The following is a 24636-nucleotide window of genomic DNA, read 5'->3' on the forward strand; positions in this document are numbered from 1 at the left end:
CAGTTCTTTCTCTAGAGGTAGAGAGTATTCCCCATCATAAGCCTTTCAGGACTGTCCCAGATCATTGACTTGCTGAGAATAGCCAAGTTCTCACAAATAATCATTGTACAATATTGCTATTATTGTGTACAACATTCTTCTGTTTCCTCTTATTTTGCTCTGTCAGTTCCTGCAGATTTTTCCAGCTTTTTCTGAAATCTTTTGGCTTATGATTTTTATATGAAAAAAATAAGTTTTATCATGTGTCATAGTTAAATCTAGCCTTACCAAAATCAAAACTATTTTAAAGGTATCAATAACATAATAGATTAGTAAGAAACAACTGTTTCTGTGACATTTTGCACCAGTCAAGAAAATATCACTGATTGGCAAATCCAGGTCAAACCTCCCCAATAGGTATCTCCTTTCTTTAAAGAATGTCAAGAATCTTAGCTGTGAAAGAATGGGGTAGGGGAGACAAGAGGGAGGGGTTGGGGTAGGGGAAAAGAATAGAAAAGTTCAGAATGGCAGTGAATGAAATGAGGAAGACATAGAAAAGTCAGGAAGGGTAGAAAGACCAGCAGCTGATTAAAAAGGAATAATGTGATTCTAAATTAGGTTCTGGATGGTGGGGACTCTTCTCTGAACCAGAAAGATCAGCCTATTGGTTTTTCCCAAGTCATTGCTGAGGATATATGTAGATCTAGTCATATAAATACATATTGAACTATGGATCCCCTATATGTTGCTCTTAATGTTGACAAATGATATATAATACTTCAAAAAGCTCAGCAAAATTGATGTCCCAGATGGAATTATGCAGTTTATTAGGATAAGTGACTATGCCTTTACCAGGGCTGGAGACTTCTCATGATATCATTAGTAATACTTTATAGTTGCCAAGTGATTTATAATAAAGCTAAATTTTATGTATATGGAGTGTTCGGGGAAGACTAGCATCTCTGGTATTAGGGCTTGCCAAACCCTTTTCAGGGCTTCTTGTCTACCTTTGGTGTCCATCTTTCACCCAACTCTCACCTGTGGCTCCAAGAAGTTAGAGTATGTGCAGAGACCACACCGACATCAAATCCATTGGTGAGTTAGGGGATTGTCTTTCCCAAGAAAGAGTTGCCCATGTGGAATAGGTGGATGAGAACAATTTGTACCAATGGCCACAAAGACAGCTAAAGGAAGCATTGTAGTGCTCTTAGAGTTTAGTCACACATAGAAAACCCAAAGTCATCTAATGCATCCTGGCCATCATCATCTGTCCTAGTTTTTTGTCTTGTCAGTGGACTTTGATGACTGAAAGAGGGAATGATGCTGATGACTTTATGCAACAGTGCCTCACCAAAGTTGAACTCATGGACAAGTTAAGATACCACACTGTGATGTCAATGGTCCTTTCAGAAATGAAGAAGAAACAACAACTACAGTGAATTTACAAGTTGCTTGGGCTCAAATTCTTCCCCTGGCAATTATTACCTTAAGACCTTGAACAAGTAACTTAATATCTCTGGCCCTCAGTTTCTTCATCTGTAAAATAAAGGGTTTGGGTTAGGTGACCTGTAAGCTCCTTTCTAACTTTAAATAAATAAGATTCTTTGATTCTGGCTACTAACTTAAAATTGCCTTCTCAATGTTGTACTTTAAATTCTAATATTGTATTATTTAACAATCAGCCAACTTTTGAAAAAATACTCAGCTCTTAAAAATAAATCATGGATACTTTTTAAATAGAAGATGAAAATGACCACTTAGCAAGTGCCAGCACAAAGCTAAGCACCCAATTCACAGAAATACAGGACTTAGGAATCATTAACAAAGAAAAGTAAATTTCCCTTTTCTGATAGAACAATGAAATCCTAGCAACCTTAGCTGATGGAAGACTGGAGATATGAGTCTGGCAATTTAAATAAGGATTTTTTGCCAACATATCCCTGTATTCATGAGGTATTCCCTCTTTGTCACATCCCAATGCCTTCTGCCTTGATCTCATTGGTGATTAAATAAGAAATTGAATTAGAAATTAATAAATATAATCATCACCTTGAGTAGTTGCCAATGCTATGAATAGTGAGGGTATTTCTTCAATGAGAATTATTTCCCAGGATGCAGCTCATGAATGGGAATGTCTGGATTATGACAATATGAAGTTTAAAATCAGTATGTTAAAAGAATTCATTTTCCAAAATTGAAATTCAATAATACTTGTAATCTCGGAGACCTAACTATAGATTAACACATGTGGAAGCTAATGCCAAAATAAATACCACCATCATTTATCTTTTTTTTAAACCCTTACCTTCCATCTTAGAATCAATACTGTGATATCAGTTCTAAGGCAGAAGACTGGTGAGGGCTAGGCAATGGGGGTTAAATGACTTGCCCAGGGTCACACAGCTGGGAAGTGTCTCCCATCATTTTATGTTAACTTTCTAAATGAAAATGAAATATCTGTGCCTTGAACTATGGCAAATGATCTATATGGAGTAAAGCAGAAGATTCAAGTGCATTAAAATGTTCATCAAGCACCTATGTTCAGGGCAGCTGGGTAACACAGTGGAGGGAGCTCCAGATCGGGAGTCAGAGGAGCCTGGATTTAAATCTGGCCTCAGATACTTTCTAGCTTGGTGACATTGGGCAAGCCACTTAATCCCATTTGCCTAGCCTTTGCCCTTCCATCTTAGAGTTATTACTAAGACAGAAAGTAAGAGGTAGAAGATAACACTTGTTAGTGCTCTTTTTCAAAGATACACCTTAAATAAGGACTTCGTTTCAAATAAATGTAGAAATAGAAATCAATAGAATCTGACAGCATTACCTAATCTCAAGTAGAGACTAGCTCTTCTTTTTAGCCTGTAATTACAGTTTCAAATGTAATGAGGTTAAGATGGAAGGGTTCAAAGTGCTCCAAACTAACACCAACCAAGAAAATAACATGGGGGACAGCATGAGGTCATTTATTAGTGAAAGTAATTGCCAATCCACATTATTTGCTGCCTGAGCAGTCAAAGAGCCAAGGAAGGGTAACACAGATGTCCTCTGTCATTTGCAAAGCCCAGTAATCTCATCCACTTAAAGCCAGAATTATATAGTAACATGGTGAGAAATGACCCCAGGAAAATGAGATCAAGGCAGAAGGCATTGGGATGTGAAAAAGAGGGAATCCCCCACAAATACAGGGATATATTCACTTAAGATCCTTATTTATTGTTACCTGACTAGGAATAGCTCAAAAATGGGCAGTATATACAACTGACAGAACAACTGCCACCATTATGAATTGTTCAAGTCATTGTCACTGTTTGTTCTTTTTTATTTTTTAAATTAAATTAAATTTTAAAATTTCCCAATTACATGTAAAAATGTTTCCCACATTTAAAAAAGAATTTTGAGTCTCAAATTCTTTCCCTCCCTACTTCTTCCCCTCCTTCCCCCCTCCCCAAGATTGTGTCTTAGGTAGTCATTAGCTTGTATTCTTCATAATGCTTCTTTTTGTTAGAATGTCATAATATCCCATTACATTAATATGCCACATTCTGTTCAATCATTGAACATATAGGTCATTTGCAGTTTTCTTATTTTACAAACAAAAACAAGTTATGAAAAAATTTGATGCAGATAATTGTTTCTCCCTTTCCATTATCTTTAAGATAAGTTTTAACCATGGAATCTGTGAATCAAAAGGTAAGATCAATTTTGTGACTCATGGTTCATTGCCATATTGATAGCAACTAATTTTATAAGTGAATCTATATAACTCATCCTTTAAAAATTGTTACATTGATTAAGATTATGCTACTTTATATTATAAACACAGTGGTTTTTCCAATAAAGGGATCCAGTCTTTCAGGAGTATTTGCATCCATAGCTATAGAAAGTGAGAGCGAGAGTGGCAGCTAAATGGCATGGCAAATAGAGAGCACTTGAAAATGTAAAATTAGGAAGATTTGAGTTCAAACCGCCTTAGACACTTACTGTGTGATCACTGGCACATACTTAAACCTTTTTCTGCCTCAGTTTCATTTTATGAAAAATGGTGATAAAAATAGCACCTGCCTCCCAAAGTTGTTGTAAAGATAAAGTGAGATGATATTTGTAAAGTACTCTGCAAATCTTAAGGTGCTCTATAAATTCTAGCTATTTTTTGAGAAAAAAATATCATGAAAGCCAGATATTACTGAGACTCTAGAAGTCAAGTTTATCAAGGTTTAATTTCTTCACCTCTCCTTATGGTCCCATTGGTTATAGGAGATATTCAATGGAACAACTAAATAATACCTATATCTCAAACATCTGCTGGCATTTTCATTCTCAATCCAATGAGTCATCTAGCTGTTCCCTGACATTTTTATTTTTGTCTATTTTATTTTCACTTGTGATGGTAAATGTTTATACAAAGCTATGTCTTCCTCCACTGTATTATTTCTCACAATGCCTAGTACTATGCTCACCACAGTGAATCTTCCAGAAACATTGATGGTTATAGAAATCCTTTTTAAAGACATATTTTGGGAGCTTAAAAATGTAAAAAATAACATTTAAAAAGATATCTTTTAATGGAAACAATTTTCAAAGCTGACAGTATTTCAGGAAGCTGACATAGTTCTTAAATTTACATCTTACCAAGCATTTATTAAAATCTCAACAAATTTCTTACTTTTGGTGCTTTCTCTACTCTATTCCTGGTTTATCATTTTTTCTCCCTACTTTCAGAAATGGTGACAAACCATGAGCTCAAGAGGAAACACTTCTGGGTTGCAAGCCCAGTGGCCTGTTGTGAAGAATCATAGAGAAAGCATTTCTTTGGGCAAGGAAATGTCAGAGCTACAAAAACAACTGACCCAGCTATAGAAAGAATGACCAGAAGGTGAATCCTGGTCATTTTAAATGACCTAAAACATTTGGCTCACCACCATGCTTTAAAAAAGTCTATAAAGAGAGAGCAGGAATTCAACTGAGATTTCACATGCTATTTGGTCCTGGTCAGGAGTAATTTTAAAGTATAACCCAATACATGTTTGTATCTTATGGATTTATCGTATTCTAAACACTCATTCAAATTAAAGAAGAATCTCATTAAAATGTTAATGTTTCATGTAGGGCTAATCTCCATAACATAAAATTATCAATTATCTTTTATAAAGTGCTTTATAAAGTTTATCATATTTTTGATATTTCTGATACTTGCAACAACTCCATGAGGTAGGTGCTATCATCATCCTCATATTACAGATGAGGAAATTTAGTTCATGCAAATCAAATTACTTGTCTAGGGTCACATAGCTAGTAAATATCTGAGGTTGGTTTCAAACTCAGATCTTCATCACTGTCCCACATTCTACCCACTATGGCACCTCGTTTCTTAAAGATATCTTATGATCTGTGATCTAATATGTTAGATGTGATTATGTACTCAGGGAACATTATCTGACCTCAAAGATAAGCAGAGTATAAAGAAGTACTTTAAAACATGGTTTTTCTATATTATTTTTTACATCATGTATGTGACAGACCTATATGCACTTCTCATTATTCTGTGATATTTTGCTTAGATGGCATGTGAATACATATGTACATATGACAAATTCCATGAGTCAGTAATAAAGGGATAGTTTGTGGGTGGCATGAAAGGGTTACTGCATGTCTCCAAAGTACTAGGCTTATTCCTAAGAAATATCTTTTAACTTGGAAGAATGTGGCTTATTGTTATCAAAGTTTAAGAATTCTTTGAGAATTGTATGGATCTGTGATCTCATCCATGAGGAAACATCTTCATTAAAGGATGCAGATAGCAAACAACATGAGCCTTCTTGTACTTTTCAACTCTTATCTATATTCTTCCATAAATCTTCCACATAATGTCTGCCCAAAGTGTAGACATTTTCCTTTAGATCTGTTGACATGGAGACTGTGCACTGGTAATCCTTTAGTTGCCCAATGTGATTGAATCATTTCCTTCTCAGGTCAAAAATTTCTCTGGCAGTATCCTTTATGAAGTGTTGCCTTTTCACTCTTCAATTGATATATGTTATAGTTTATTCACAGCTACCATATGCCTCCTCATTGTATTGTGGATGACATCTATCTCTATTTCTTTGGGATATTCCATCATTCAACTATGTATAATCATTGGAAGACATTTATTACAAACATGTATCTTGACCTGTACAATTTCCCAAATGCAATCCAGCCTTTTCTCTTCATCTTGTTTTAAGAGGCAGCTAGTTGGTACAATGGATGGAGTGCTGAATCTGGAGTCCCAAAGACCTGAGTTGAAACTGAGCCAAGGGTATTGAGTAGCTGTGTGACCCTAAGCAAGTCACTTAACTTCTGTTTGCCTCAGTTCTTTCACCTATAAAACAGGGAAACTATCAGGTATATCCCAAGGTGGTTTTGCAGAGAGAATGAGATATTTGTAAAATACTATGTAAATACTAGCTATCCTCTGTTAGGCCAAGATTATTTTCCATCCGTAATACCTGTCCAGACACAATTACTAACGAACTAGCTCAGTGGACTGTCCATGGTGCTGGAGAGTACCATGTATTATTGTTTTAATAGAGGCATTCATCATCCATTTGGTTATTCCTACATAGGTTGTTAGGCTGCTCTTTTCTGAGGTGGTCATGGATTATGGTGAAGTGCTACTGTAGTATTGCTGGGCTTGATGCAATCAGCATAATATGCCTAAACAGGACAATCTGGAGGACCTCACCATATACAAAGAACATTGCATAAGATACAGGATAATCACTTCATAGATTTAGAGTTGGGAAGGACATTGATAGATATCTACTACAATTTCCTCATAGGCAGAGCAGTGAATAGAGTGCAAAGTCAGGAATACTCATCTTTCTGAGCTCAAACCTGACCTAAGACATTTATTATTCTGTGACCCAAAATTAATCTTCTTTGCCTAAGTTTCCTCATCTGAAAAATAGACTGGAGAAGGAAATGGAAAACCACTCCAAGTATCTTAACCTAGAAAACTCCAAATGGGGTATTGAAAGTTCAGACATGACTGAAATGACTAAACAAAACAAAAGTACAATATCCTCATCTTACAAATGAGGAAATTGAAGCTTAAAGAGATCACACAATTAACAAGTATCAGAAAAAGGAATTAGACCCAGGCCTTCCTGACTCTAGATCTCTAACATTTTGATCATATTTTTCCTGTTTTCTACAGCCCTTGATATTGAGTATCATTGAGCAAAGCTAAGTCTGTAGTCACATCACTCAATGACTCTTGCCCAAAGGGAAGTGGAGAAATGCATGCTGGGTGTCAATTATGTCAATGCATGCTGGGTGTCTACAGTAGAGGTATGAAACACATGGCCTCAGACTATATGCTGTCAACACTCCCGGCATAATTCAAACCAAATTAAAATGTAATTAGGAAATATCTAATAAGATAAGATAAAAATACAACAAAACATAAATAATATAACATTTCAAAACTAAGTTAATATGTGACCCACAGGGATAGTTATGAATATTTTAGTGAGCCCTTTCTCTATTTGGGTTTGATATCATTGGCCGATTGCATATTTCTGTGAAGGGTTAAAATTTTGGTAGGAGTTTGAACAAAGGTCAGGAGAGCAGTTTGATAAACACAAAATACAATTTTTAGGAAAATTCAGATAGGAAATGGAAAGGAGTGTATAAATGGAGAGCTCAAAATTTCCATTTATACAGGAGGAAAGTGAGAGTAATCTCCTAATAGTGTATAACTACACCTAAGATCCCAATCCTAACTAAAAATTTCTAAAAAACCCTAAATCTATCAGCTTTTGAGGGCAATTTCTTCTGCCAGGGCCAGGGCCAGGCCTAAACTTCTCTACACAGACTATCTAATAAATTATTCACTGTCTAACTACCTATCCACCCAAGCTAATCAATAAGCATTGATCCTTATAGGCTGTTAAGGCCTTAAAATCCACTTTCTCTATCTCCAAATGTCAATTAGTCAAAAACTGCCACTCACTGAAACTTGTGACACAAAGCCTGCTCCTCTCCCCTGGGAACCCAGAGACAAAAGTCCCTTCCAACTATCATTTTCTCCTAGGTAATCCACTTTGTCTCCTAGGTAATGGAATATTCATCACTAAGCACAGAAGAGTCCATTAACCAACTCTTACTGAGGAATGTTTTTGTTCCTCTGCCTCTTAAGAGACAGAGATTAAGAAAACTTTTAATATTGCCAATGATGACTTGTGCACAAGAAATTATTTTAAAATTTTATTTATTATAAAATAAATTATGTATTTAATATAATAAATAAAATCGTATGTTGATAAATGTGGGAACATCATATTGTTAAAATATTAATGCTATATTAACAAACAACAGATTTAATATATAAATATAATAGAAATAAAAATACTGTATATTATATAAATATATCATGTGTACTATATACACATATAAAATAAATTTAATAAATGTATCATAAAATAGAAATTATATTTGTCATCTAAGAAATGGACAATATTTATTATTAGAAAATAGGGAATATATAATTAGAAATAAGGAAGTAGATAATTTCTATCCTTTGTTTACACAAACGAGCAAAGATAGTGGAGCCAATCACATAGCAAGACTGACATTTAAAATGACAAAAATGTTGATTAGTTCTATCCACTTGTATATATGAAACAATAGATGATTTATATATTCTAGTTTCCCATTGATGAATAAGAGAAAACAAGAAAATGGAGGCAAGTACATGTGGCAGCACAAGACTGAGTCTGTGTTCATCAAACAAAATTTGATTGGTCCTTCTGATACTAAATTCACAGCATTTTGTACATGGTCTTTATTTTATCTTAACACAAAGGACATATTGAACTTTTTCTAATATTATTATCAACCGTTAACAAGGAAGAAAGATTTTAAAATATTCCATAAACTATTCTTTTCTAGTAGATTATTTTAACTTTAAAACATTATTTATTTAAGACAGTCTCTCCCGACTCCCCTTCCTCTACCAACTAAAAGCTTTGACTTTTTCCATTTTCAGCTTGGGCTAGTTCACCCCACTTTAGGCAAAATGGTGGCTCCCATGCTCTCTGTGTTTCACCATATTGATGCTATAGGGTAGACACCTGATTTGCATAGGCCCCTCCCACTTATAACAGTCTCCCTGGCAACATCCTAACAGTTATAGAACAGTATCCAGGTTCTAGTAGATTATTATATTCTGAAAACTACCAAAATATAAGCATCTATTTAGCTGTCTTAGTGTCTTTCAACCTCAGAATCACTGAGTCTAAAAGCACAACTTCCAAAATCACCCAACTTAAACCTGGACAGTAAGTAATAGAACAAAGGGAATCTGGCCAACTGGTTTCTAAAGGAATAAATGTTACATTTCTACTAAAAGTATGCATAAATTTCCACAAGTAACATTTAACTTTTTAATATTTAAAAAATTCATGATTCATACTATCATTTAAGAGATGTTGGTCAGATAGGAAAGTAGAGGTAGTTATTAAAGATTATAGCAGAAAGAAGGCTGAGAAGTTTGCTATACTTAGGTTAGGGTCAATGAATTTTCCAACCAAGTCTCAAGGTTATGGGCTTAAAAGTGGTACCTAGGAATGATAGATAAGTAAGTACATCGAGAAAGATCTAAAGGGATGATGGCAAAAGAGAGAAGAATGGAAATAACCAATGAACTGGGTTTGACTGAGGGTTGGGGTAAGGTTGGCAATGAAAAAATGTTAGGTCTTGTGTGTGAGGGATAGATAAGTATGAGGTAAGCAGAGATGAACCAGCTTTAAGCTTGTGAAAATCTCTAACAATTCTACAGCCATAGAATCTGCACTCACCAAACTAGGACCTCAGAAGTGGATAAGTTTAAGACTTTGATGCATGAAGTAATGAGAAAATTTTGAAAAGAAATATTAGTTAGACTCTGTAATGTTTTCCAGAGGACCAAGCTGTCTAAAACACATTATCTACAGAAAAAAAAATGTTAACTAAGAAAAGGTTATAAGGAAGATTTACTGTATATAGAAAGCAAGCCATAATTTGTACACTCAAGGCTTGTTTCAATTGTCTCCCCTGTGATTGTAGGTGGTGTAAATGCTTGACCTACTCATCTTCATTTTTTAAACTCTATCAAATTGACTAAAGGAGTCCTCTTCCAAAGGGTAGAAATTATTTGACAATCTAGCAAAGGTCTCTTGAAATAAATACATTTTACATTAACTTAGAGACCATAAATAGAGCGAGGGAGACACCTATCTTAGAATGTCAGAGTTCAAAGGCAGAAAGTACTTTTAATTTCTCTTTGAAGAAAACCTGACCTTTTAAAATGATTGCAGAGTTTTCTAAGGGCAACCTAGGGCTTTAGGTTATTTAATTTTGAAATTATGGCTCTTTCAGCACTTCAAATGAATCAGAAGACAAAAAATGAACTCTACAATGGTCAAAAGAATGATTTTGGAGGGAAAGGAGTAGTATATTGCCAAGACTGTCAGATTTTTACATTTTTTAAAAAAGGCTGACTTTTTCTTTTCATTAGTATAAGTGGAGTTATTTATGGCAGAGCCCTTCTCTGTGGCTATGACTGTCTATAACCAACATAACTCAAGATTTGGCTATAATTAATTTCAGTCATCTGTTATGAACTGGACTTATGAAAACTAGACTTAACAAAACCTATTTAGGAGAAATCATATGGGAAAATATTCCTAATCCCTAAAAATAAAAAAAATGGAAATTAAACAACTTTGAGCTTTCATCTCATTTGTCAAATTGACAAAGATGATAAAAGGTAAAATTATGAAGGAGAGATTGTGGGAAGTCTGGCAGAAAGTAATCTGGAATTATGTAAGAAAAGCTAGTAAACTCTTCACACCTTTTATCCAACAATTCTACTAGTGGATGTGTACTCAAATGATATCAAAGACCAAAAAAAGGATGGTTCTAAATATATTAAAATGGATGGTTCTAAATGTATTAAAATACTTATGGCCACACTTTTTGTGGTAAAAACAATAACAGCAACTGGGAACAAAGCTGTTATCACTGATTAAAAATTGGTGAATAAATTGTGATGTATGAATGTAACAATATTATTGTGATATAAAAATAATTGCCATAAAAATTTCAGAGAAACATGAGAAGGCTTGTTTGGACTGATACAGAGTGTAGACAGCAGAACCAGGAGAAAAATATACACAAATACTAGAATAGTGCAAATAAAAATAGCACAAAAAGAGTAACTGAACTCAGATGAAATGCAATGACTCAGTAATTCCAAGGAAGAGTTGATAAAATCTCTCCTCTGTACTGGAGTGGGAAATGATGTACCATAGATCCTAGATGTTTCAGATGCAGGCAGATGCTGCTTTTTATTGATTAGTTTTGCCTGATTGTTTTTCATTATTACAAGGGATGGTTGAGGACATTCAATGTGATATAAAAATATAAAGGCATCGATAAGACTTTTCTAAAGCTAGGTTGAAGTAAATTTAAAACATTTTTTAGGCTTTATTTCAGGAACCTTACAGATGAAGCAAAGTACACTATTGTTGTACTTTTATGCCTAAGCCTTTATTCCTAGCTCCCAGCTTACCTAACTTTGTCAAGATAAGAAAAAGATGTATCATGATGACCAAATCTTTTCACTATGTGAAGTCGTTATTTATATTGCAATTTATAAAAAGGCAAAGCAACTACATGAATCTTGTACATTGAAAATGACTAATTTCTATATGCTGATTGAAAATAATGACTCAAAACTTACATCTAGTTCCCAGCTATAGGAAATCAAATTACACTCATAAGTTCTTTGAAAAACCTTGAAATTCTAAATAAATATGAATTATTTTATTTTTATATTGTAAAACTACTAAAAGTGCTAAATAGAGGTAGTTACCAAAATTTTCAGTTGTATCCAAAGTTATACAGTTCCCCCAAAGGATTTAGGGTTAGGCAAAAATTGTAGGGGGTATTGTCCCTAGGATAAAATGGAAATATGTGAGAAGAGGCAGAGTGGGATGAGGAACCAGAATTTGGAATGTGAATTGTATAGGATGATTTGATGCAGTGCTCGAGGAGATGAGTTCCAGAGCTAAAATCTAAAGTGAGTTGTTATGGAGGCACTTGACAACCAATTGAAGAAAATGCTAATCACAATATGTACCAAGACATGAAACTTTCAGTGTTATTATTTTATGCAAACATTTCAGACATATTGGATTCTTACCTATCAAATGACCACAGTTCCAGAGAATTAATGAGCCTCAGTGTGGAACAATTGTTGTGTTGTGCCTCATAGCACCTTATAGGTGACATATATAATATATTTGTCTCCTTGTGACTGCTGGACATATATCCATGTAATGGCCCAATTATTTTTGCTAAGCCTATTAATTCAATGATTGTTAAAACAATCAAACATCAAGTGTAAACATTTATAGAGGGGCTTAAACTTTGCAAAGCATTTTACAGATGGTATTTTATTTTATCTTCACAACCATGGAACCTAGGTTCTGTTATTAGTCCTTTGTCACAGATGAGGAAAATAGAAGTGAAGTGAGTTGCCCAGCATCACATAGATGGGAAGCATCTGACACTGGCTTAAAATCTGGTCTTATTAAGTCTGAATTTAGCACTGTATTCCCTGGGCTTCTTAACTAGCTCTAGAGATGCAATTAGAGAGTCCTAACTTCCTTATTTACATAAATTAAACTTACCTTGGTCCTTCAATCTACAACCACACACGTTGGAACTGACTTAAGTGGTGATCTTTGTACTAAAAGATATGGCATCATTCTTTTCTTTCTGCTATTTTAGCACTGTACTCTATCAAGTAACAGGAAGGATCTATAATTTCAGTCAATTTATGGAATTACAAAGTAGGGACTCTACACAAATGCAAACATCTATGATTTAGTAAACAAGTCCTAGGAAGGTGCCCCAAAGCTCATAAAGGTGAAGGGACTCATCCAGGGTTCCATGGATAGTAAGTACCAGAGATTGGTTTCATTTCTGTCATTGTTTTTACACCAATTATTCATTTTTTCCAAAATAAAAACAAGTTCTTTATTCTTTTTCAACAGTTCATTTTTAAAAATCAATTTAAGCAACTTCCTGATCTAAGTGGGTCACTGGTTTTGTTTCTTCCAATTTCTAGTGACCCCCCCAAAAAAAACCCTCCCAGTCCCAGTGTTGTCCTCTTCTAGGCACTGAGGATCCATTTCCTCTTTTATCTGCCAATTAGTCCCTGACTATTCAGACAGAAGTCTTGGATGGTAAGTGATTGTACCATCTGTGGTAGGGTCTCTCTTGAATCCTAGCCCTCTAGTCAGAATGCCATACCTGTTCTGCCTCTACATAAGAAAGAATGAGAACAGCAAAAATCTCTTAGATTCAGTTATGCTGAGTGGGGTGTTTCTATGTCCATTAGGATAAAGATCTCCAAACTTGTTTGATTATGCAGCTCTAGCATAAATTCCTCAGTTCCTCATCTGTAAAATGAGCTGGAGAAGGAAATGGCAGACCACTCCAGTATCTTTGCCAAAAAAAAAAACAAACCCAAAGTGGGTCACGAAGAGTCAGACACAATTGAAATAATTAAATAACAACAATGGCCAGCAGTAGTTCTCTCTCTCTCTTTCTCTCTCTCTGCCTCTGTCTCTGCTTCTGTCTCTTTCTCTGTCTCTCTGTCTCTGTCTCTGTCTCTCTCTCTCTGTCTGTCTCTCTCTCTCCACATACATACACACACACACACACACACACACACACACATACACCTTGTACAAGAATAGACATTTAAAAAGCATATGATCTTTGAGTTGACAGAAAGCCACTGGGGTTTATTGAGTATAGCATTCACATGATCAGACCTAATCTCTGGGACAAAATACTTAGCTCTATTGGAGAATGGATTAGAATCAGAAGACCTGAGGCATGAAGACCAATTGGGATACTATAGCAATAATCCAGGCAAGAACTGATGAGAGTCTGAACTAGGGCAGTGACCCTTTCAGGAGAGAGAAGGAAACATATTTGAGAGATGTTATAAAGGTAGAAGCAATAAAACTTGGCAACTAACTGGACGGATGCTGTGAATGAAAGTAAGTACTCAACCAAGATACTATGTTTGGAATATGCATAACTAGGATGGTGGCAGCCTATGAGGAAAAAAGGATGCTCAGAAGATGAGGGGGCTTAGGGGAATAATAATGTAATGAGATCAGCAATATGGCTTACAACCAATTAGTACCTATCCATTCTGAGCAACTCATTCTGTCTGGGAAAAGAGTGAAAAATAGGAAGGGGACAGAAATCTTAAAGGCCACTGTCCCAGAACCTCAAAGTCTACCTTGGAGAATCTGTTTCTATCATAGCCAGGAAGGAAGTAAAATGGGAACAAGAGCTCTTGTTTAAGTACTGGGGTAATCAAGAAGGCAGGGTGTGGATGCAATAGCTGCAGAAGGAGGGGAGAATTATGCCTATTTAATGCATTGGTCAGATTTAGATTATAGTCACCCCATGGGGTTCTCTCTGGGTCGAAAAAAGGTGAAAAGTTGGGAGCTATCACAGTGACATAAGGCCAGCATCAGGACAAGGGGGATGGGGAAATATTGTACTAGAGTTAAGTTATGATTGACCACCTGGGGTATGCGACCTATCACCCAATTCCCTGATTAGAGGATCACAAACCCCTTGGGGGTTATGCCACATCCCACAAGAGGCCAGGAACACCTTCCCAATTGCAGTAGCTACCCAGGTTACTCTTATTAACCCGGGGGGAGGGGGTGTGGAATATACTGCTCCAAGTTTAAAATATCTTTCTTATCCTCCTACATATAACCACTGCTCATTTTGACAGAGATGGCTCCATCACTGACCATCCAAGATTCTTATCTGAGTAGTCAGTGACTAATTGGATCTTCAGTGCGGGGTTGGGAATGGGGGTTGGGGGAGGTCACCAGAAATTGGAAGAAACACTGACTCACTTAAATGAGGAATTTGGCTGAAATTGATATTTTTAAATGAAATGTTGTAAAAGAATTAAGAACTCATTTTTATTTTGGAGAAGATTACTAACTGGTGTAACAACAATGACAGAAATGAAATTATTGTGCCCAGCTCCCCTGTATGGACAGTCCTGAATGTGTATGAGGACACCGACTTTTATCTGATGAAGGAATAAGTGAGTAAGGATAGATCTGGATGTTTTTTTAGTCATGTGTACACTCTGTCTGCACAATAGTTCCCTCTGAGGGTATAAGCATAGAGAAAGAAAGAACGTTTGTGGATTTCAGTCCTTCTATGAATTTTTTACTATCATTTGGGGAATGAGGTTTGCATACATCAGAAATTTTAACTTACAAATTTATATATAAAACAGAAGTCATCTCTTAGTAGGTACCCAGAATATGCGTTCCATGTCCCTCAAGTATAAGATATTTTAAATTATGCATTAATATATTTTGACTTGCTTTTAAAAAGAAATTACATTAACCTTTTATAATAATGCATTTTCCATGCTATGACTTTTTTCTTTCCTTGTCTCCCTTTTTCTTTCTCAGTGGTTTGCTGGCAAATGTTTTTAACAGTCAGATCTCTGGGGGCAAAAAATATGTCAATGATATACTTTTGAGTTTAATTTGCTTTATTAACATTTCCCCATCCTTTTCTTCAGTCTAGGATTTCAACAAAACAATAAATGAAGCTTTGATGTAACTTTTGCTGATTTCTGAGGTGTAGGTGTTGTTCAGGTGTTTCAGTTTCATCTGAATCTTTGTGGTTTAATTTGGAATTGTTTTGGCAAAGACATTGGAATGAATTTCTATCTCCTTCTCCAGTTTATTTTGCAGAAGAATGTGACAGAGGCTGGCACTAAAGAAAAAGTGCTAGGCTGAAGAGTGTGTGAAATTGATCACCTTGATGGGGGAGGGGTCCCAAGGGTTGGAATCTTGAGGAGGAGAAGATTCTGGCTGGGAGAGGAGTTGGGCTCTCAGTCTGGAGAAGCTGAAGAGAGAAGGTTGAAAAAGACTTTCTCCTGAGGGCTACCGACTTTTCCTGCTGGTGACTGGAAATATTTTCCCCAGCATTTCCCAATTGAAAAGACTATTGAAGAGGAAACTTAAGAAAGACATTTTAAATCTCTGACCAACTTTACTTCAGCTCCTGTTGCCCTGAGTTTGAACTGTGGCCAAGGGGCCAAACCCAGGGTGCGTCAACCTGCCTTTCTCTCAGGGAGATCAGGCTGCCAAGGCCTGATTTTCCCCAAAACTCAAGAAGAGAGGGAAAAGGGTTTTAGATAGAGACAGGAACCCCCTTTTCCCCACTTTCCTCTCCCATTCTTTCCCTTCTAAATTTCCCTTTTTATTATCCTGATTGAGTTAAATTGATATCAAAATAGTTATCTTTTCTCCAACCTGTGTGTGAGTGAACAGATCAAGGGGAGACCCTTTGGTCTCGAGTAGTGGAGGGGGGACAAGAAGGACAAGAATGAATCTGGGAGAGCAGCCTTAGCTAAGGAGGGAAGAAAGAAGGGGGAAATTTTCAACCCCCCTCTCTTCTCTCTGAGCCAACCTTAAACTGTCTTCCCTGAACCCCGCTTTGAGAAGGGGGGGTTCTCCTCTTTTCCCCCTCTCTATACTGAAAGTCTTACCCCTCTAATACAAATAAACAACCCCTCAAATACAAGAGGGAACTGAGGCAAACAAGGTTAAGTGACTTGCCTGGGATCACACAGCTCATAAGTGTCTCAGACCAGATTTGAACTGATAAAGATGATTCATCCTGACTCCAGGACTGGCACTTTATCCATTGCACCTACTAGCTGCCCTGACTGGCTGGATTTTGTTCAAAATATGTATGTCTGGATTCCTGGCTCGCATAGCTGGATTATATCAGAAATTGATATTGTTCTCAAGTCCAATACAGAGTCCTTAGCTTTTTTCAAAGCAGAATTTGAGTGCCACTTTCCAGATAGCAAATAATGGAAAGTAACCCTAAGAGTAAGAGTTTTCAGCAGTGTGGTGTAATGGAAAGTATCTTAAATTTGGAGTCAGAAAACCTAGGTTAAAAGCTTGGCTCTGCCACTTACTAGCTGTGTGACCTTGGACAAGTGAGTGCCCTGAGTTTCCTTATGCATAAAACAAAGGGATTAAACTAGATGGCTAGTTTAAACTAAAATGTTCCTTCCAGCTCTCAATGTTATTGTTTTCAGTTGTTTCAATTGTGTCTGACTATTCACTTCCCCATTTGAGGTTTTCTTGGCATAGAATGGTTTGCATTTCATTCTCTAGCTCATTTTACAAGTGAGGAAACTGAGGCAAATAGGGTTCAGTGACTTGCCCAGGATCATACAGCTAGTAATTGTTGAGGCTGGATTTGAACTCGGGAAGTTGAGTGTTCCTGACTCCAAGCCCAGTGCTATATCCACTTCACCATCTAGCTACTTCAGCTCTCAACTTTACATTATTTGTATAAAGTTTGTATTTACTTATTGGTCCTGGAGAAGCAGCATGGCAAAACACAACAGTAATGGGAGTTTCTTCATCTGGAAGTTCTTTAATCCAAAACAGATCCAAGGACCCTATATACATCCAGACCCTATCATATATCCCTACTAATATCAATATCAATATCAATATACATTATTAAGTGGCTGTTATATGCTAGGTACTGTGCTAAGGGCTGGAGATACAAAAAGAGGCAAAAGACAATTTCTGCTCTTCCCTTTGTGCCCCCACCCCCAATAAAATAAAAGCATCTTACACAATACCTGGCAAAAAAGTAGGCACTAAATTTTTTAAAAAATAAATTGAATTCCCTCCTCCCAAAAGCTTTCTGACAGTGGGTAGGAGGAGCTAAAATGACCCAGGAAACTTGGAAAGGAGGGAATATATATATATATATATATACATATATATATATATATATATCTGAATCTATATAAGTCTCTTGTCACCAAAGTCCTTCGCTTGGTCAAATGGCTCCGACATCACAAATTGATTTGATTTTATCAGTGGTAATGGCATTAAAGAAGAGGCATTACCATCTGCTTTGACACTGCACCCTAAGGATCATGAAGCCTTTTTGATTTGCAATTGAAACCCATCATCTGTGTTGCCTCCTCTATTGGAATGTGAGCTCTCTCTGAGATTGTCTGACTTTTCCATGTGTATCTCTAGCCTTAGAACTTCAGTCAGGTCCAATACTTCACGACTCATTTTGGGATGGTCTTGGCAAAGATTCTAGAATAGTTTGCCATTTCCTTCTCCAGCTCATTTTGAAGATGAGGAATCTGAGGCAAATAAGATTAAGTGACTTGTCTGGGATTACACAGCTAGCAAGTATCTGAGTCTGGATTTGAATTCAGGCTGGATTTGAATTCAGATCTTCCTGATTTCAGACCTAGAGCTCTATCCATCGTTCCACCTAGCCACCCATAGTATTTACACACAGGGAACATTAATAAATGTTTACCCATGCATAGAATCATCCTCATCATATTCCCATGATTTTCTCTGTCCTCAGTAGATAGCTACTGCATGGGCCCTGGAAGGAAGTAGCTAGTTCCTTGCAGTACCAGTTTCATTTTCTCTAGAATCTAAAAAGAACCAAAGCTGTGTGGGGAGGAGGGAAGATGGGGTACAAGATGAAGCCACATAGAACAATCCCTTGTGATGTATTAATGTTTCCCCGAAGTCATCCAGTAACTACTCTATGATTAGCTTAAGTATTTAGGGGCTCCCAAAGGACCACCAGTTAAATGGGATGGGAAATGCATGACCAGGACTGGCTAGCACCACAAAAGAATTTTATGATGGGATTCAGTTATGATATATTCATAATGTTATTGTGAAGTGGTGTTAGTTAAGACAATATTCTGGGATACGAGGGAAATGGGAATTTCTATTTGCGACATCTACAACCCAATTCAGTTGGGTTACATCTTTTCTGCTTCCCCACCAAACCTCAACCTTGATCCCTTGACCAATCAGAAAGAGCCCTGTGGTCAAAACTGTGGTCCAAGAGAAGCAAAAACTTAGCAGAAAACCAGTTTAGCTAGTTCTGTATCAGAGCTCAGCTCTATCTTATGACCTAAGAGAAGAGACCATATAAAGAAAGGGGGTTCTCAATGGGAAAGGTAATCAAGGGTGAAGACTGATATGGGTTAGTTAGCTTCTTCCAATAGACTGTAACCTCTGATTTTTCTCAACCAGTAGGGAAACAAGGGATGGCTTCCCCCACTAGGCTTAGGGGATATATCCTGCTGCAACTGTCCTCAAGGGTGCCTCTACCAAAATCCCTTCTGGCACCCGATCTTCTAGCAAGGATGTCAATTAAGGGGCTTTTCTACTTCACAATGGAGTAAGAATTCTCTTTTTCTGTAAGGCCATGTTTTTTTAATAGATATAGGCAATAATAAACAGTTTTTATATGCCAGGGTTGATTTGTTGAATCAAATTATTTAGGCCTTTTCTTTCTTTCTTTCTCTCTTTCTTTCTTTCTTTCTTTCTTTCTACTCATTTGCATTTTGTTGAGTTCACTATTCAATAGCTTCTCCATTGAAAAGGATAGGGATAGATGAAATTCAAATAATTCCTTTTTACAGTGGTCATCTCCTGCTTATCCATGGAAATTCATGCAGAATAGGAAGAAATTAATAGAATTTAAAAAAATGTCACTGTATCCCTGCTATAACTTTTCCTACCATACACCAATTCTTATATTAGAGATGATAGCAAATATCAAAACTTACTGATTAAGATAACACTGTCTTTGTCTTTCTGTTCTGTTTTGGCAGGGATTAACCAAAAGTGGTTAACCAGCAAGAAGGAGAATCAAAGGCCAGAAATTAGCCATCAAAATGAAATAATCAGCATCAGAATGATTGAGAGTCTGCTATATTTGTTTAGCAGCTCTGGTTTGGTACAGAAAATAAAAGTGGTTGGCTAAGAGAAAGTTAAGGGGGATTGCCATTAGATTTTCTAGTAAACATACATAAATAAGAACTGTGTCTTACTTAAAAGCTAGTAGATTCTTTTAAAGTTTACTTTGGAGACATTATAAAGTTTAGTATTAAAAAAGCAAAATTTTATTAATATCAAATACTGATTTTCAATCTTAAAAATCTAAAATCTAATAGCTGATTATAGGTACATAGAAAAATCATCCTTAGGTATAGCCTTGAAATGTATATGAGCAATTAGATAAATTGTCACCTCAGTTATTTTTGAAAGATGGCACCCTCAGAGAGATTTTTAGTATTGGGAAGCATGCGCTATAGGATATAGCAACAAAGGAGAAACATGAAAGCCATAAGATCTACCTGTTCTCTGTATCAGCACTGCATTTAGGAGACATCAATTCAAAGGATTTGGTAAACTTCACCACCTGCCATAGGGGAAAAAAGATGATAAATTCAACCCAATTGATGAATCAGGCAACAGTTTTCAATCTGAAAATTTATCATTTCTATTTTTCACAATTACTAAAGTTGTCAAATATTGTAGATGATGGAAATCTTAAGGGAGAAGAAGAAAGAAACCTTTCATTTTATCCATTCAACTCAATTCTTTAGAGGGAACACACTATCAAAATCTTGATAAATTTTACAAATATAAAAGTATTAAATTCTGCACTGTGGCAAAAATGTGGCTTATTCTAATTCAAATTCACCCCTCTAATGTCCTGCTTTCCACTCAGTCATTCCTCATTATTATCCCTGGACAGACTCATGAGTCATTTCACTGGAGGGCGAGGAAGCCCCCCAAACAGGACACTTTTGTAATCATAGGATCTGTGTTCAAATCTTTTCTTTACTAACTATTCAATCTTGGACAAATCATCTCACTTCCTTATCAGAAAAATCAAGAGGTTGAACTAGATAGCTTCTGAAGTCTCTCCAATCTCTAAATCTATGAAAATAAGAATATAGCACTCATTATATAATTATAGAAATTTGCAAAGTGTTTACTCCTTGCATTTATTATTTGCATTTGCTTCTCACAACTGTTCTGTGTGTAGGCACTACCATTATCCTTATTTTACAGATGTAGAAATTGAGGAACAAAGAGGTTAAGTGAGATCCCCATGGTCTAGTAAGCATCTGATGCAGAATTGGAACTAAGGTCTTTCTGACTCCAAGTTCTGCATGCTATCCACTAAGTCAGCTAATACTGATGATCCAAGAATCCTTGTTAGGAAGTCACAGTACACAGTAATACATTAATGACAACCATTGCCTAATCCTGGAAAATCCCATATCATTCCATTATAAATTTTAAAATACTGATGATCCCATACCAAATTCCATCTCTTTCTCCCAGGAAGATACTACTCCAGGTAGCTAATGAATTCCTAATTGATTTATAGGAGGGGTAATTCTTTGCAATGACTTTAAAGAATTACAAAGAAAGGAGGTCTAAAAATTGTGGGGTGATTTGAGGTAAAAGGAAAAAGTGGGATGGGAAAGAAAAAGGAAAAAAGGAAAAGTCAAGTTAACACAGTTATAAAGCATTTACTATATGCTAGGTACTTGGCTAAGGGCTGGGGACATGAAGAAAGGCAGAACACCATTTCTTCACTCAAGTTGTTCACAGCCTAATGAGGAAAACAACATGTAAACAATTGTGTACAAACAAGATATGTAGATATAGATAGGTAGGTAGATGATAAATCGTTAGAAGGATCAGAAGGAAGACACTGGAGAGGCTGAGGGACAAGACAGACCATTTTTCCCCATTTTTTTATTGTCATGCAAAACACACTTCCATGTTGATCATTGTTGTAAGAGCAAAGTTATACATAACTAAAACCCCCAAATAAAACCAGACACACTGAGGCGAAAGACCACTTCAACAGTTCTTTCTCTGGAGGTGGCTAGCATTCCCCATCATAAGTCCTTCAGGATTGTCCCAGATCTTTGCATTGCTGAGAGGCACCGCGTTTACACAGATAATCATTGTCCAAGATTGCTGTTACTGGGCACAATGTTCTCTCAGTTCTGCTTACTTCACTCTGCATCAGTCAAGAAAGATTTCTTAAAGAAAGTAGTATGAGTTGAAGCTTCAAGGAAGCCAGAGAAATCAGAAGACTTAGACAAGGGGGTGAGAGCATTCCGGTGCTGGGGGAACAGTCTATGAACAGGAATGGAGAGGAGAAACGGAGTGTGGTGTGTGAGGAAGAAGGGGGCTAAAGAATATGAGGAAAGAAGAAAAAAGAAGGAAAAAAGAGAAAACTAAGGAAAGAAGGAAATGGGGAGAACTGGGAGAGAGTGTAGGATATGCTGCTCCTCCTGGAGGGGGTTTGGTTTGCATGGCACCCAACATGTATCATGTTCTGCCACTAGGTGGCAGCCAGTCCCAGGTTAATGGCCAGGAACCAAGTTCTGCCATTCTGAACAGCCTGCTAGCCATCCTCTTGTGTAAGGATACAGGTTTCTAAAGCAAGAAGGAGGAGAAAACCCGATGTCAGAGGCACTAAGCCATAGTTAAAACAGTAGAGTAAGACATAAAGAAGTGTATCATGACAAAAAGGCATCTGAGAAGTCCAAGAGTCAGCAAAGTTTCAAAATATTGCGGTCACCTGGGATGTAGAGAATGTCAGAGAAGATGGTTCAAGAGTGGAGGGACTCAGGACTGCCAGAAGAATGACTGTTTACTATGCTCACACTGCACTTGAGCCTCCAAGCGTTGGGTCTGGGACCTTACCATTTGGATGCTCTTGCCAGCGATGCAGAGGATAACCCATTAATTTCTGCACATCCTGAGTCATTCTTGCCCCAACCCCAGAGGATGCTACAAGGCTGCCTTGCTTTCTACTGCTACAGCAAGGATTCCAGTGGAATGCGGGTTGTCCCATTGCTATACCTCTATCTCACCAAAAAGCAATTCATCTTCTTTTCCTGTGACATATTTCTCTAAAGAAGGCTTTTAATCCTCTTCTTCTTCAAAGCTCTTTGGTCATAAAGTATAGCCTGTTTATGTGTATTAGACATTTTCCCACTGTTCCCGATGTTATATTAATTTTCAGTCTTTGTGGTCTGTTCAGCTCAAAGTCCCACACACACCCCAGGTAGGGTATTGATACTTTAAAGATGGACTTTTGTTTTGCAGAGAAAATTGGTCACATGAAAAGAATTGAGCAATTTCCCAAAGAAAATGCAGGCAGCTTTCCTCCTCCTACTTGATTCTGGATCCAATGAGTTATCCTGTGTTGCCACAGGGATTTTTTAATGGAACACAGGTAGACATTAGACATACACCCTTTTACTTCTTAGCTAAAAATCTCAAAAGCTAAAATTAAGGTGGCCTGTGCCAGAGTTGAAATTCCTTACAGAGTGCTACAATTCATTGTCTTGCAGAGGACTTAATATCTTTAAGATTTAGAACTGGACTGGACCCCTGTAGGCTGGATTCAACCCTCTCATTTTAGAACTGAGAACACTGAGAGGCCCAGAGAAGTTGTGACTTGCCTAAAGTCATACAGGTACTAAATGGCAGTGCTGGGGTTTGAATCAGGATCTTTTAATTTGAAACCCAGGGTTTTTTTCATCAGAAAACACTAATCCATGGGGAAAAGTTGATGGTGGTCAGGAGGCAGACAGAAATGGGGAAAGAGTCACAACTGATAAGATTTGCTTAAATTAAAAAACTTCTGCCATTCTGAAGAAAGTACTTCTGAATGTCACTGCAAGCCTCTAAGGCTGGCATTTAAATTTATTATAGCTAGACATGGTCATGCCTCAGAGGTCTTGGAAAGCTTCTAAATTATACCACTTATAAGGGCTGCACTATAGGAATTGATGGGCTCTTGGGAACTGGGAGTGCTTTAAGTATTAAAACACCTTTAGGAGAAAGGTAATGAACCTGAACTAGGAAAATGCAGAATCAGGAAATTAAAAATTCTACCATCATAAAAAAATGGATGGAATGTGCAACCTCCACATTCAAGATGGAAGGGGAAGTAAGATATTGAAATTTTAGTGCCTTCGTAAACAGAAGCAGATGACTTCAACAACTCTTGGTAATCATTTCATTTCAGGTCATATTGTGAAATAAAGCCCTCCAGCCTCTCATCTGAAGCTTATAAGGCATTAAAGCTAATCAGTGATGATCCTTGTTTCAGAGAGGCATGCATTCATATCTGCATGTTGTCTTTCCCATTAGATTGGGAACTCCTCAAGGGTATGGATAGTCTTTTGCCATCTTTGTATCCCCAGCAGTGAACACAGTGTCTGCCCCATAGTAGGTATTTAAAATGTTTATTGAATGATTGTTCACTGACTCATTCATTCATTCATTAAATGGCCACTTACCTACTTAATTTGTACAAAATATTGTACATATAATATGAAAGTGATGCAGCTTCTGTTTCCTGAAGTGAGAGAGGCACCAGAACCTATAAGTTATCTCCTATGACTAGCACATTATTTTGGTTGTTGATGTCATTTAATATGCTTAAGTTTACAGATACAATTTTTAATGTTTGTTTATGTGCATGTCAAAATGAAATGTGCCAGTCAAAATAAATGAATGTGCAACTAGAACATATATATATATAGTGGTAGTCTCTCGGTGACCGAGAATGACAATTGTCTTTGTGCATTATCATCTATTGATGTATTTGGTGATTATGTGTATTAATTACATATATATTCAGTGA

At 36.7% G+C, this 24636-nt stretch overlaps 1 protein-coding gene across 1 annotated transcript in view; it reads right to left on the bottom strand.

Annotated features, from left to right (window-relative positions):
- PDE11A (phosphodiesterase 11A) overlaps nucleotides 1–24636 on the bottom strand; it is a 523355-nt gene that overhangs the window by 268387 nt on the left and 230332 nt on the right. Inside the window, exon 5 of the mRNA XM_001377248.4 lies at nucleotides 20300–20364. Coding sequence (XP_001377285.1) covers nucleotides 20300–20364 — 65 coding nt within the window. The remainder of the gene's footprint in view (nucleotides 1–20299; nucleotides 20365–24636) is intronic.

This window comes from Monodelphis domestica, chromosome 4 (assembly GCF_027887165.1).
Source record: "Monodelphis domestica isolate mMonDom1 chromosome 4, mMonDom1.pri, whole genome shotgun sequence".
NCBI lineage: Eukaryota > Metazoa > Chordata > Mammalia > Didelphimorphia > Didelphidae > Monodelphis > Monodelphis domestica.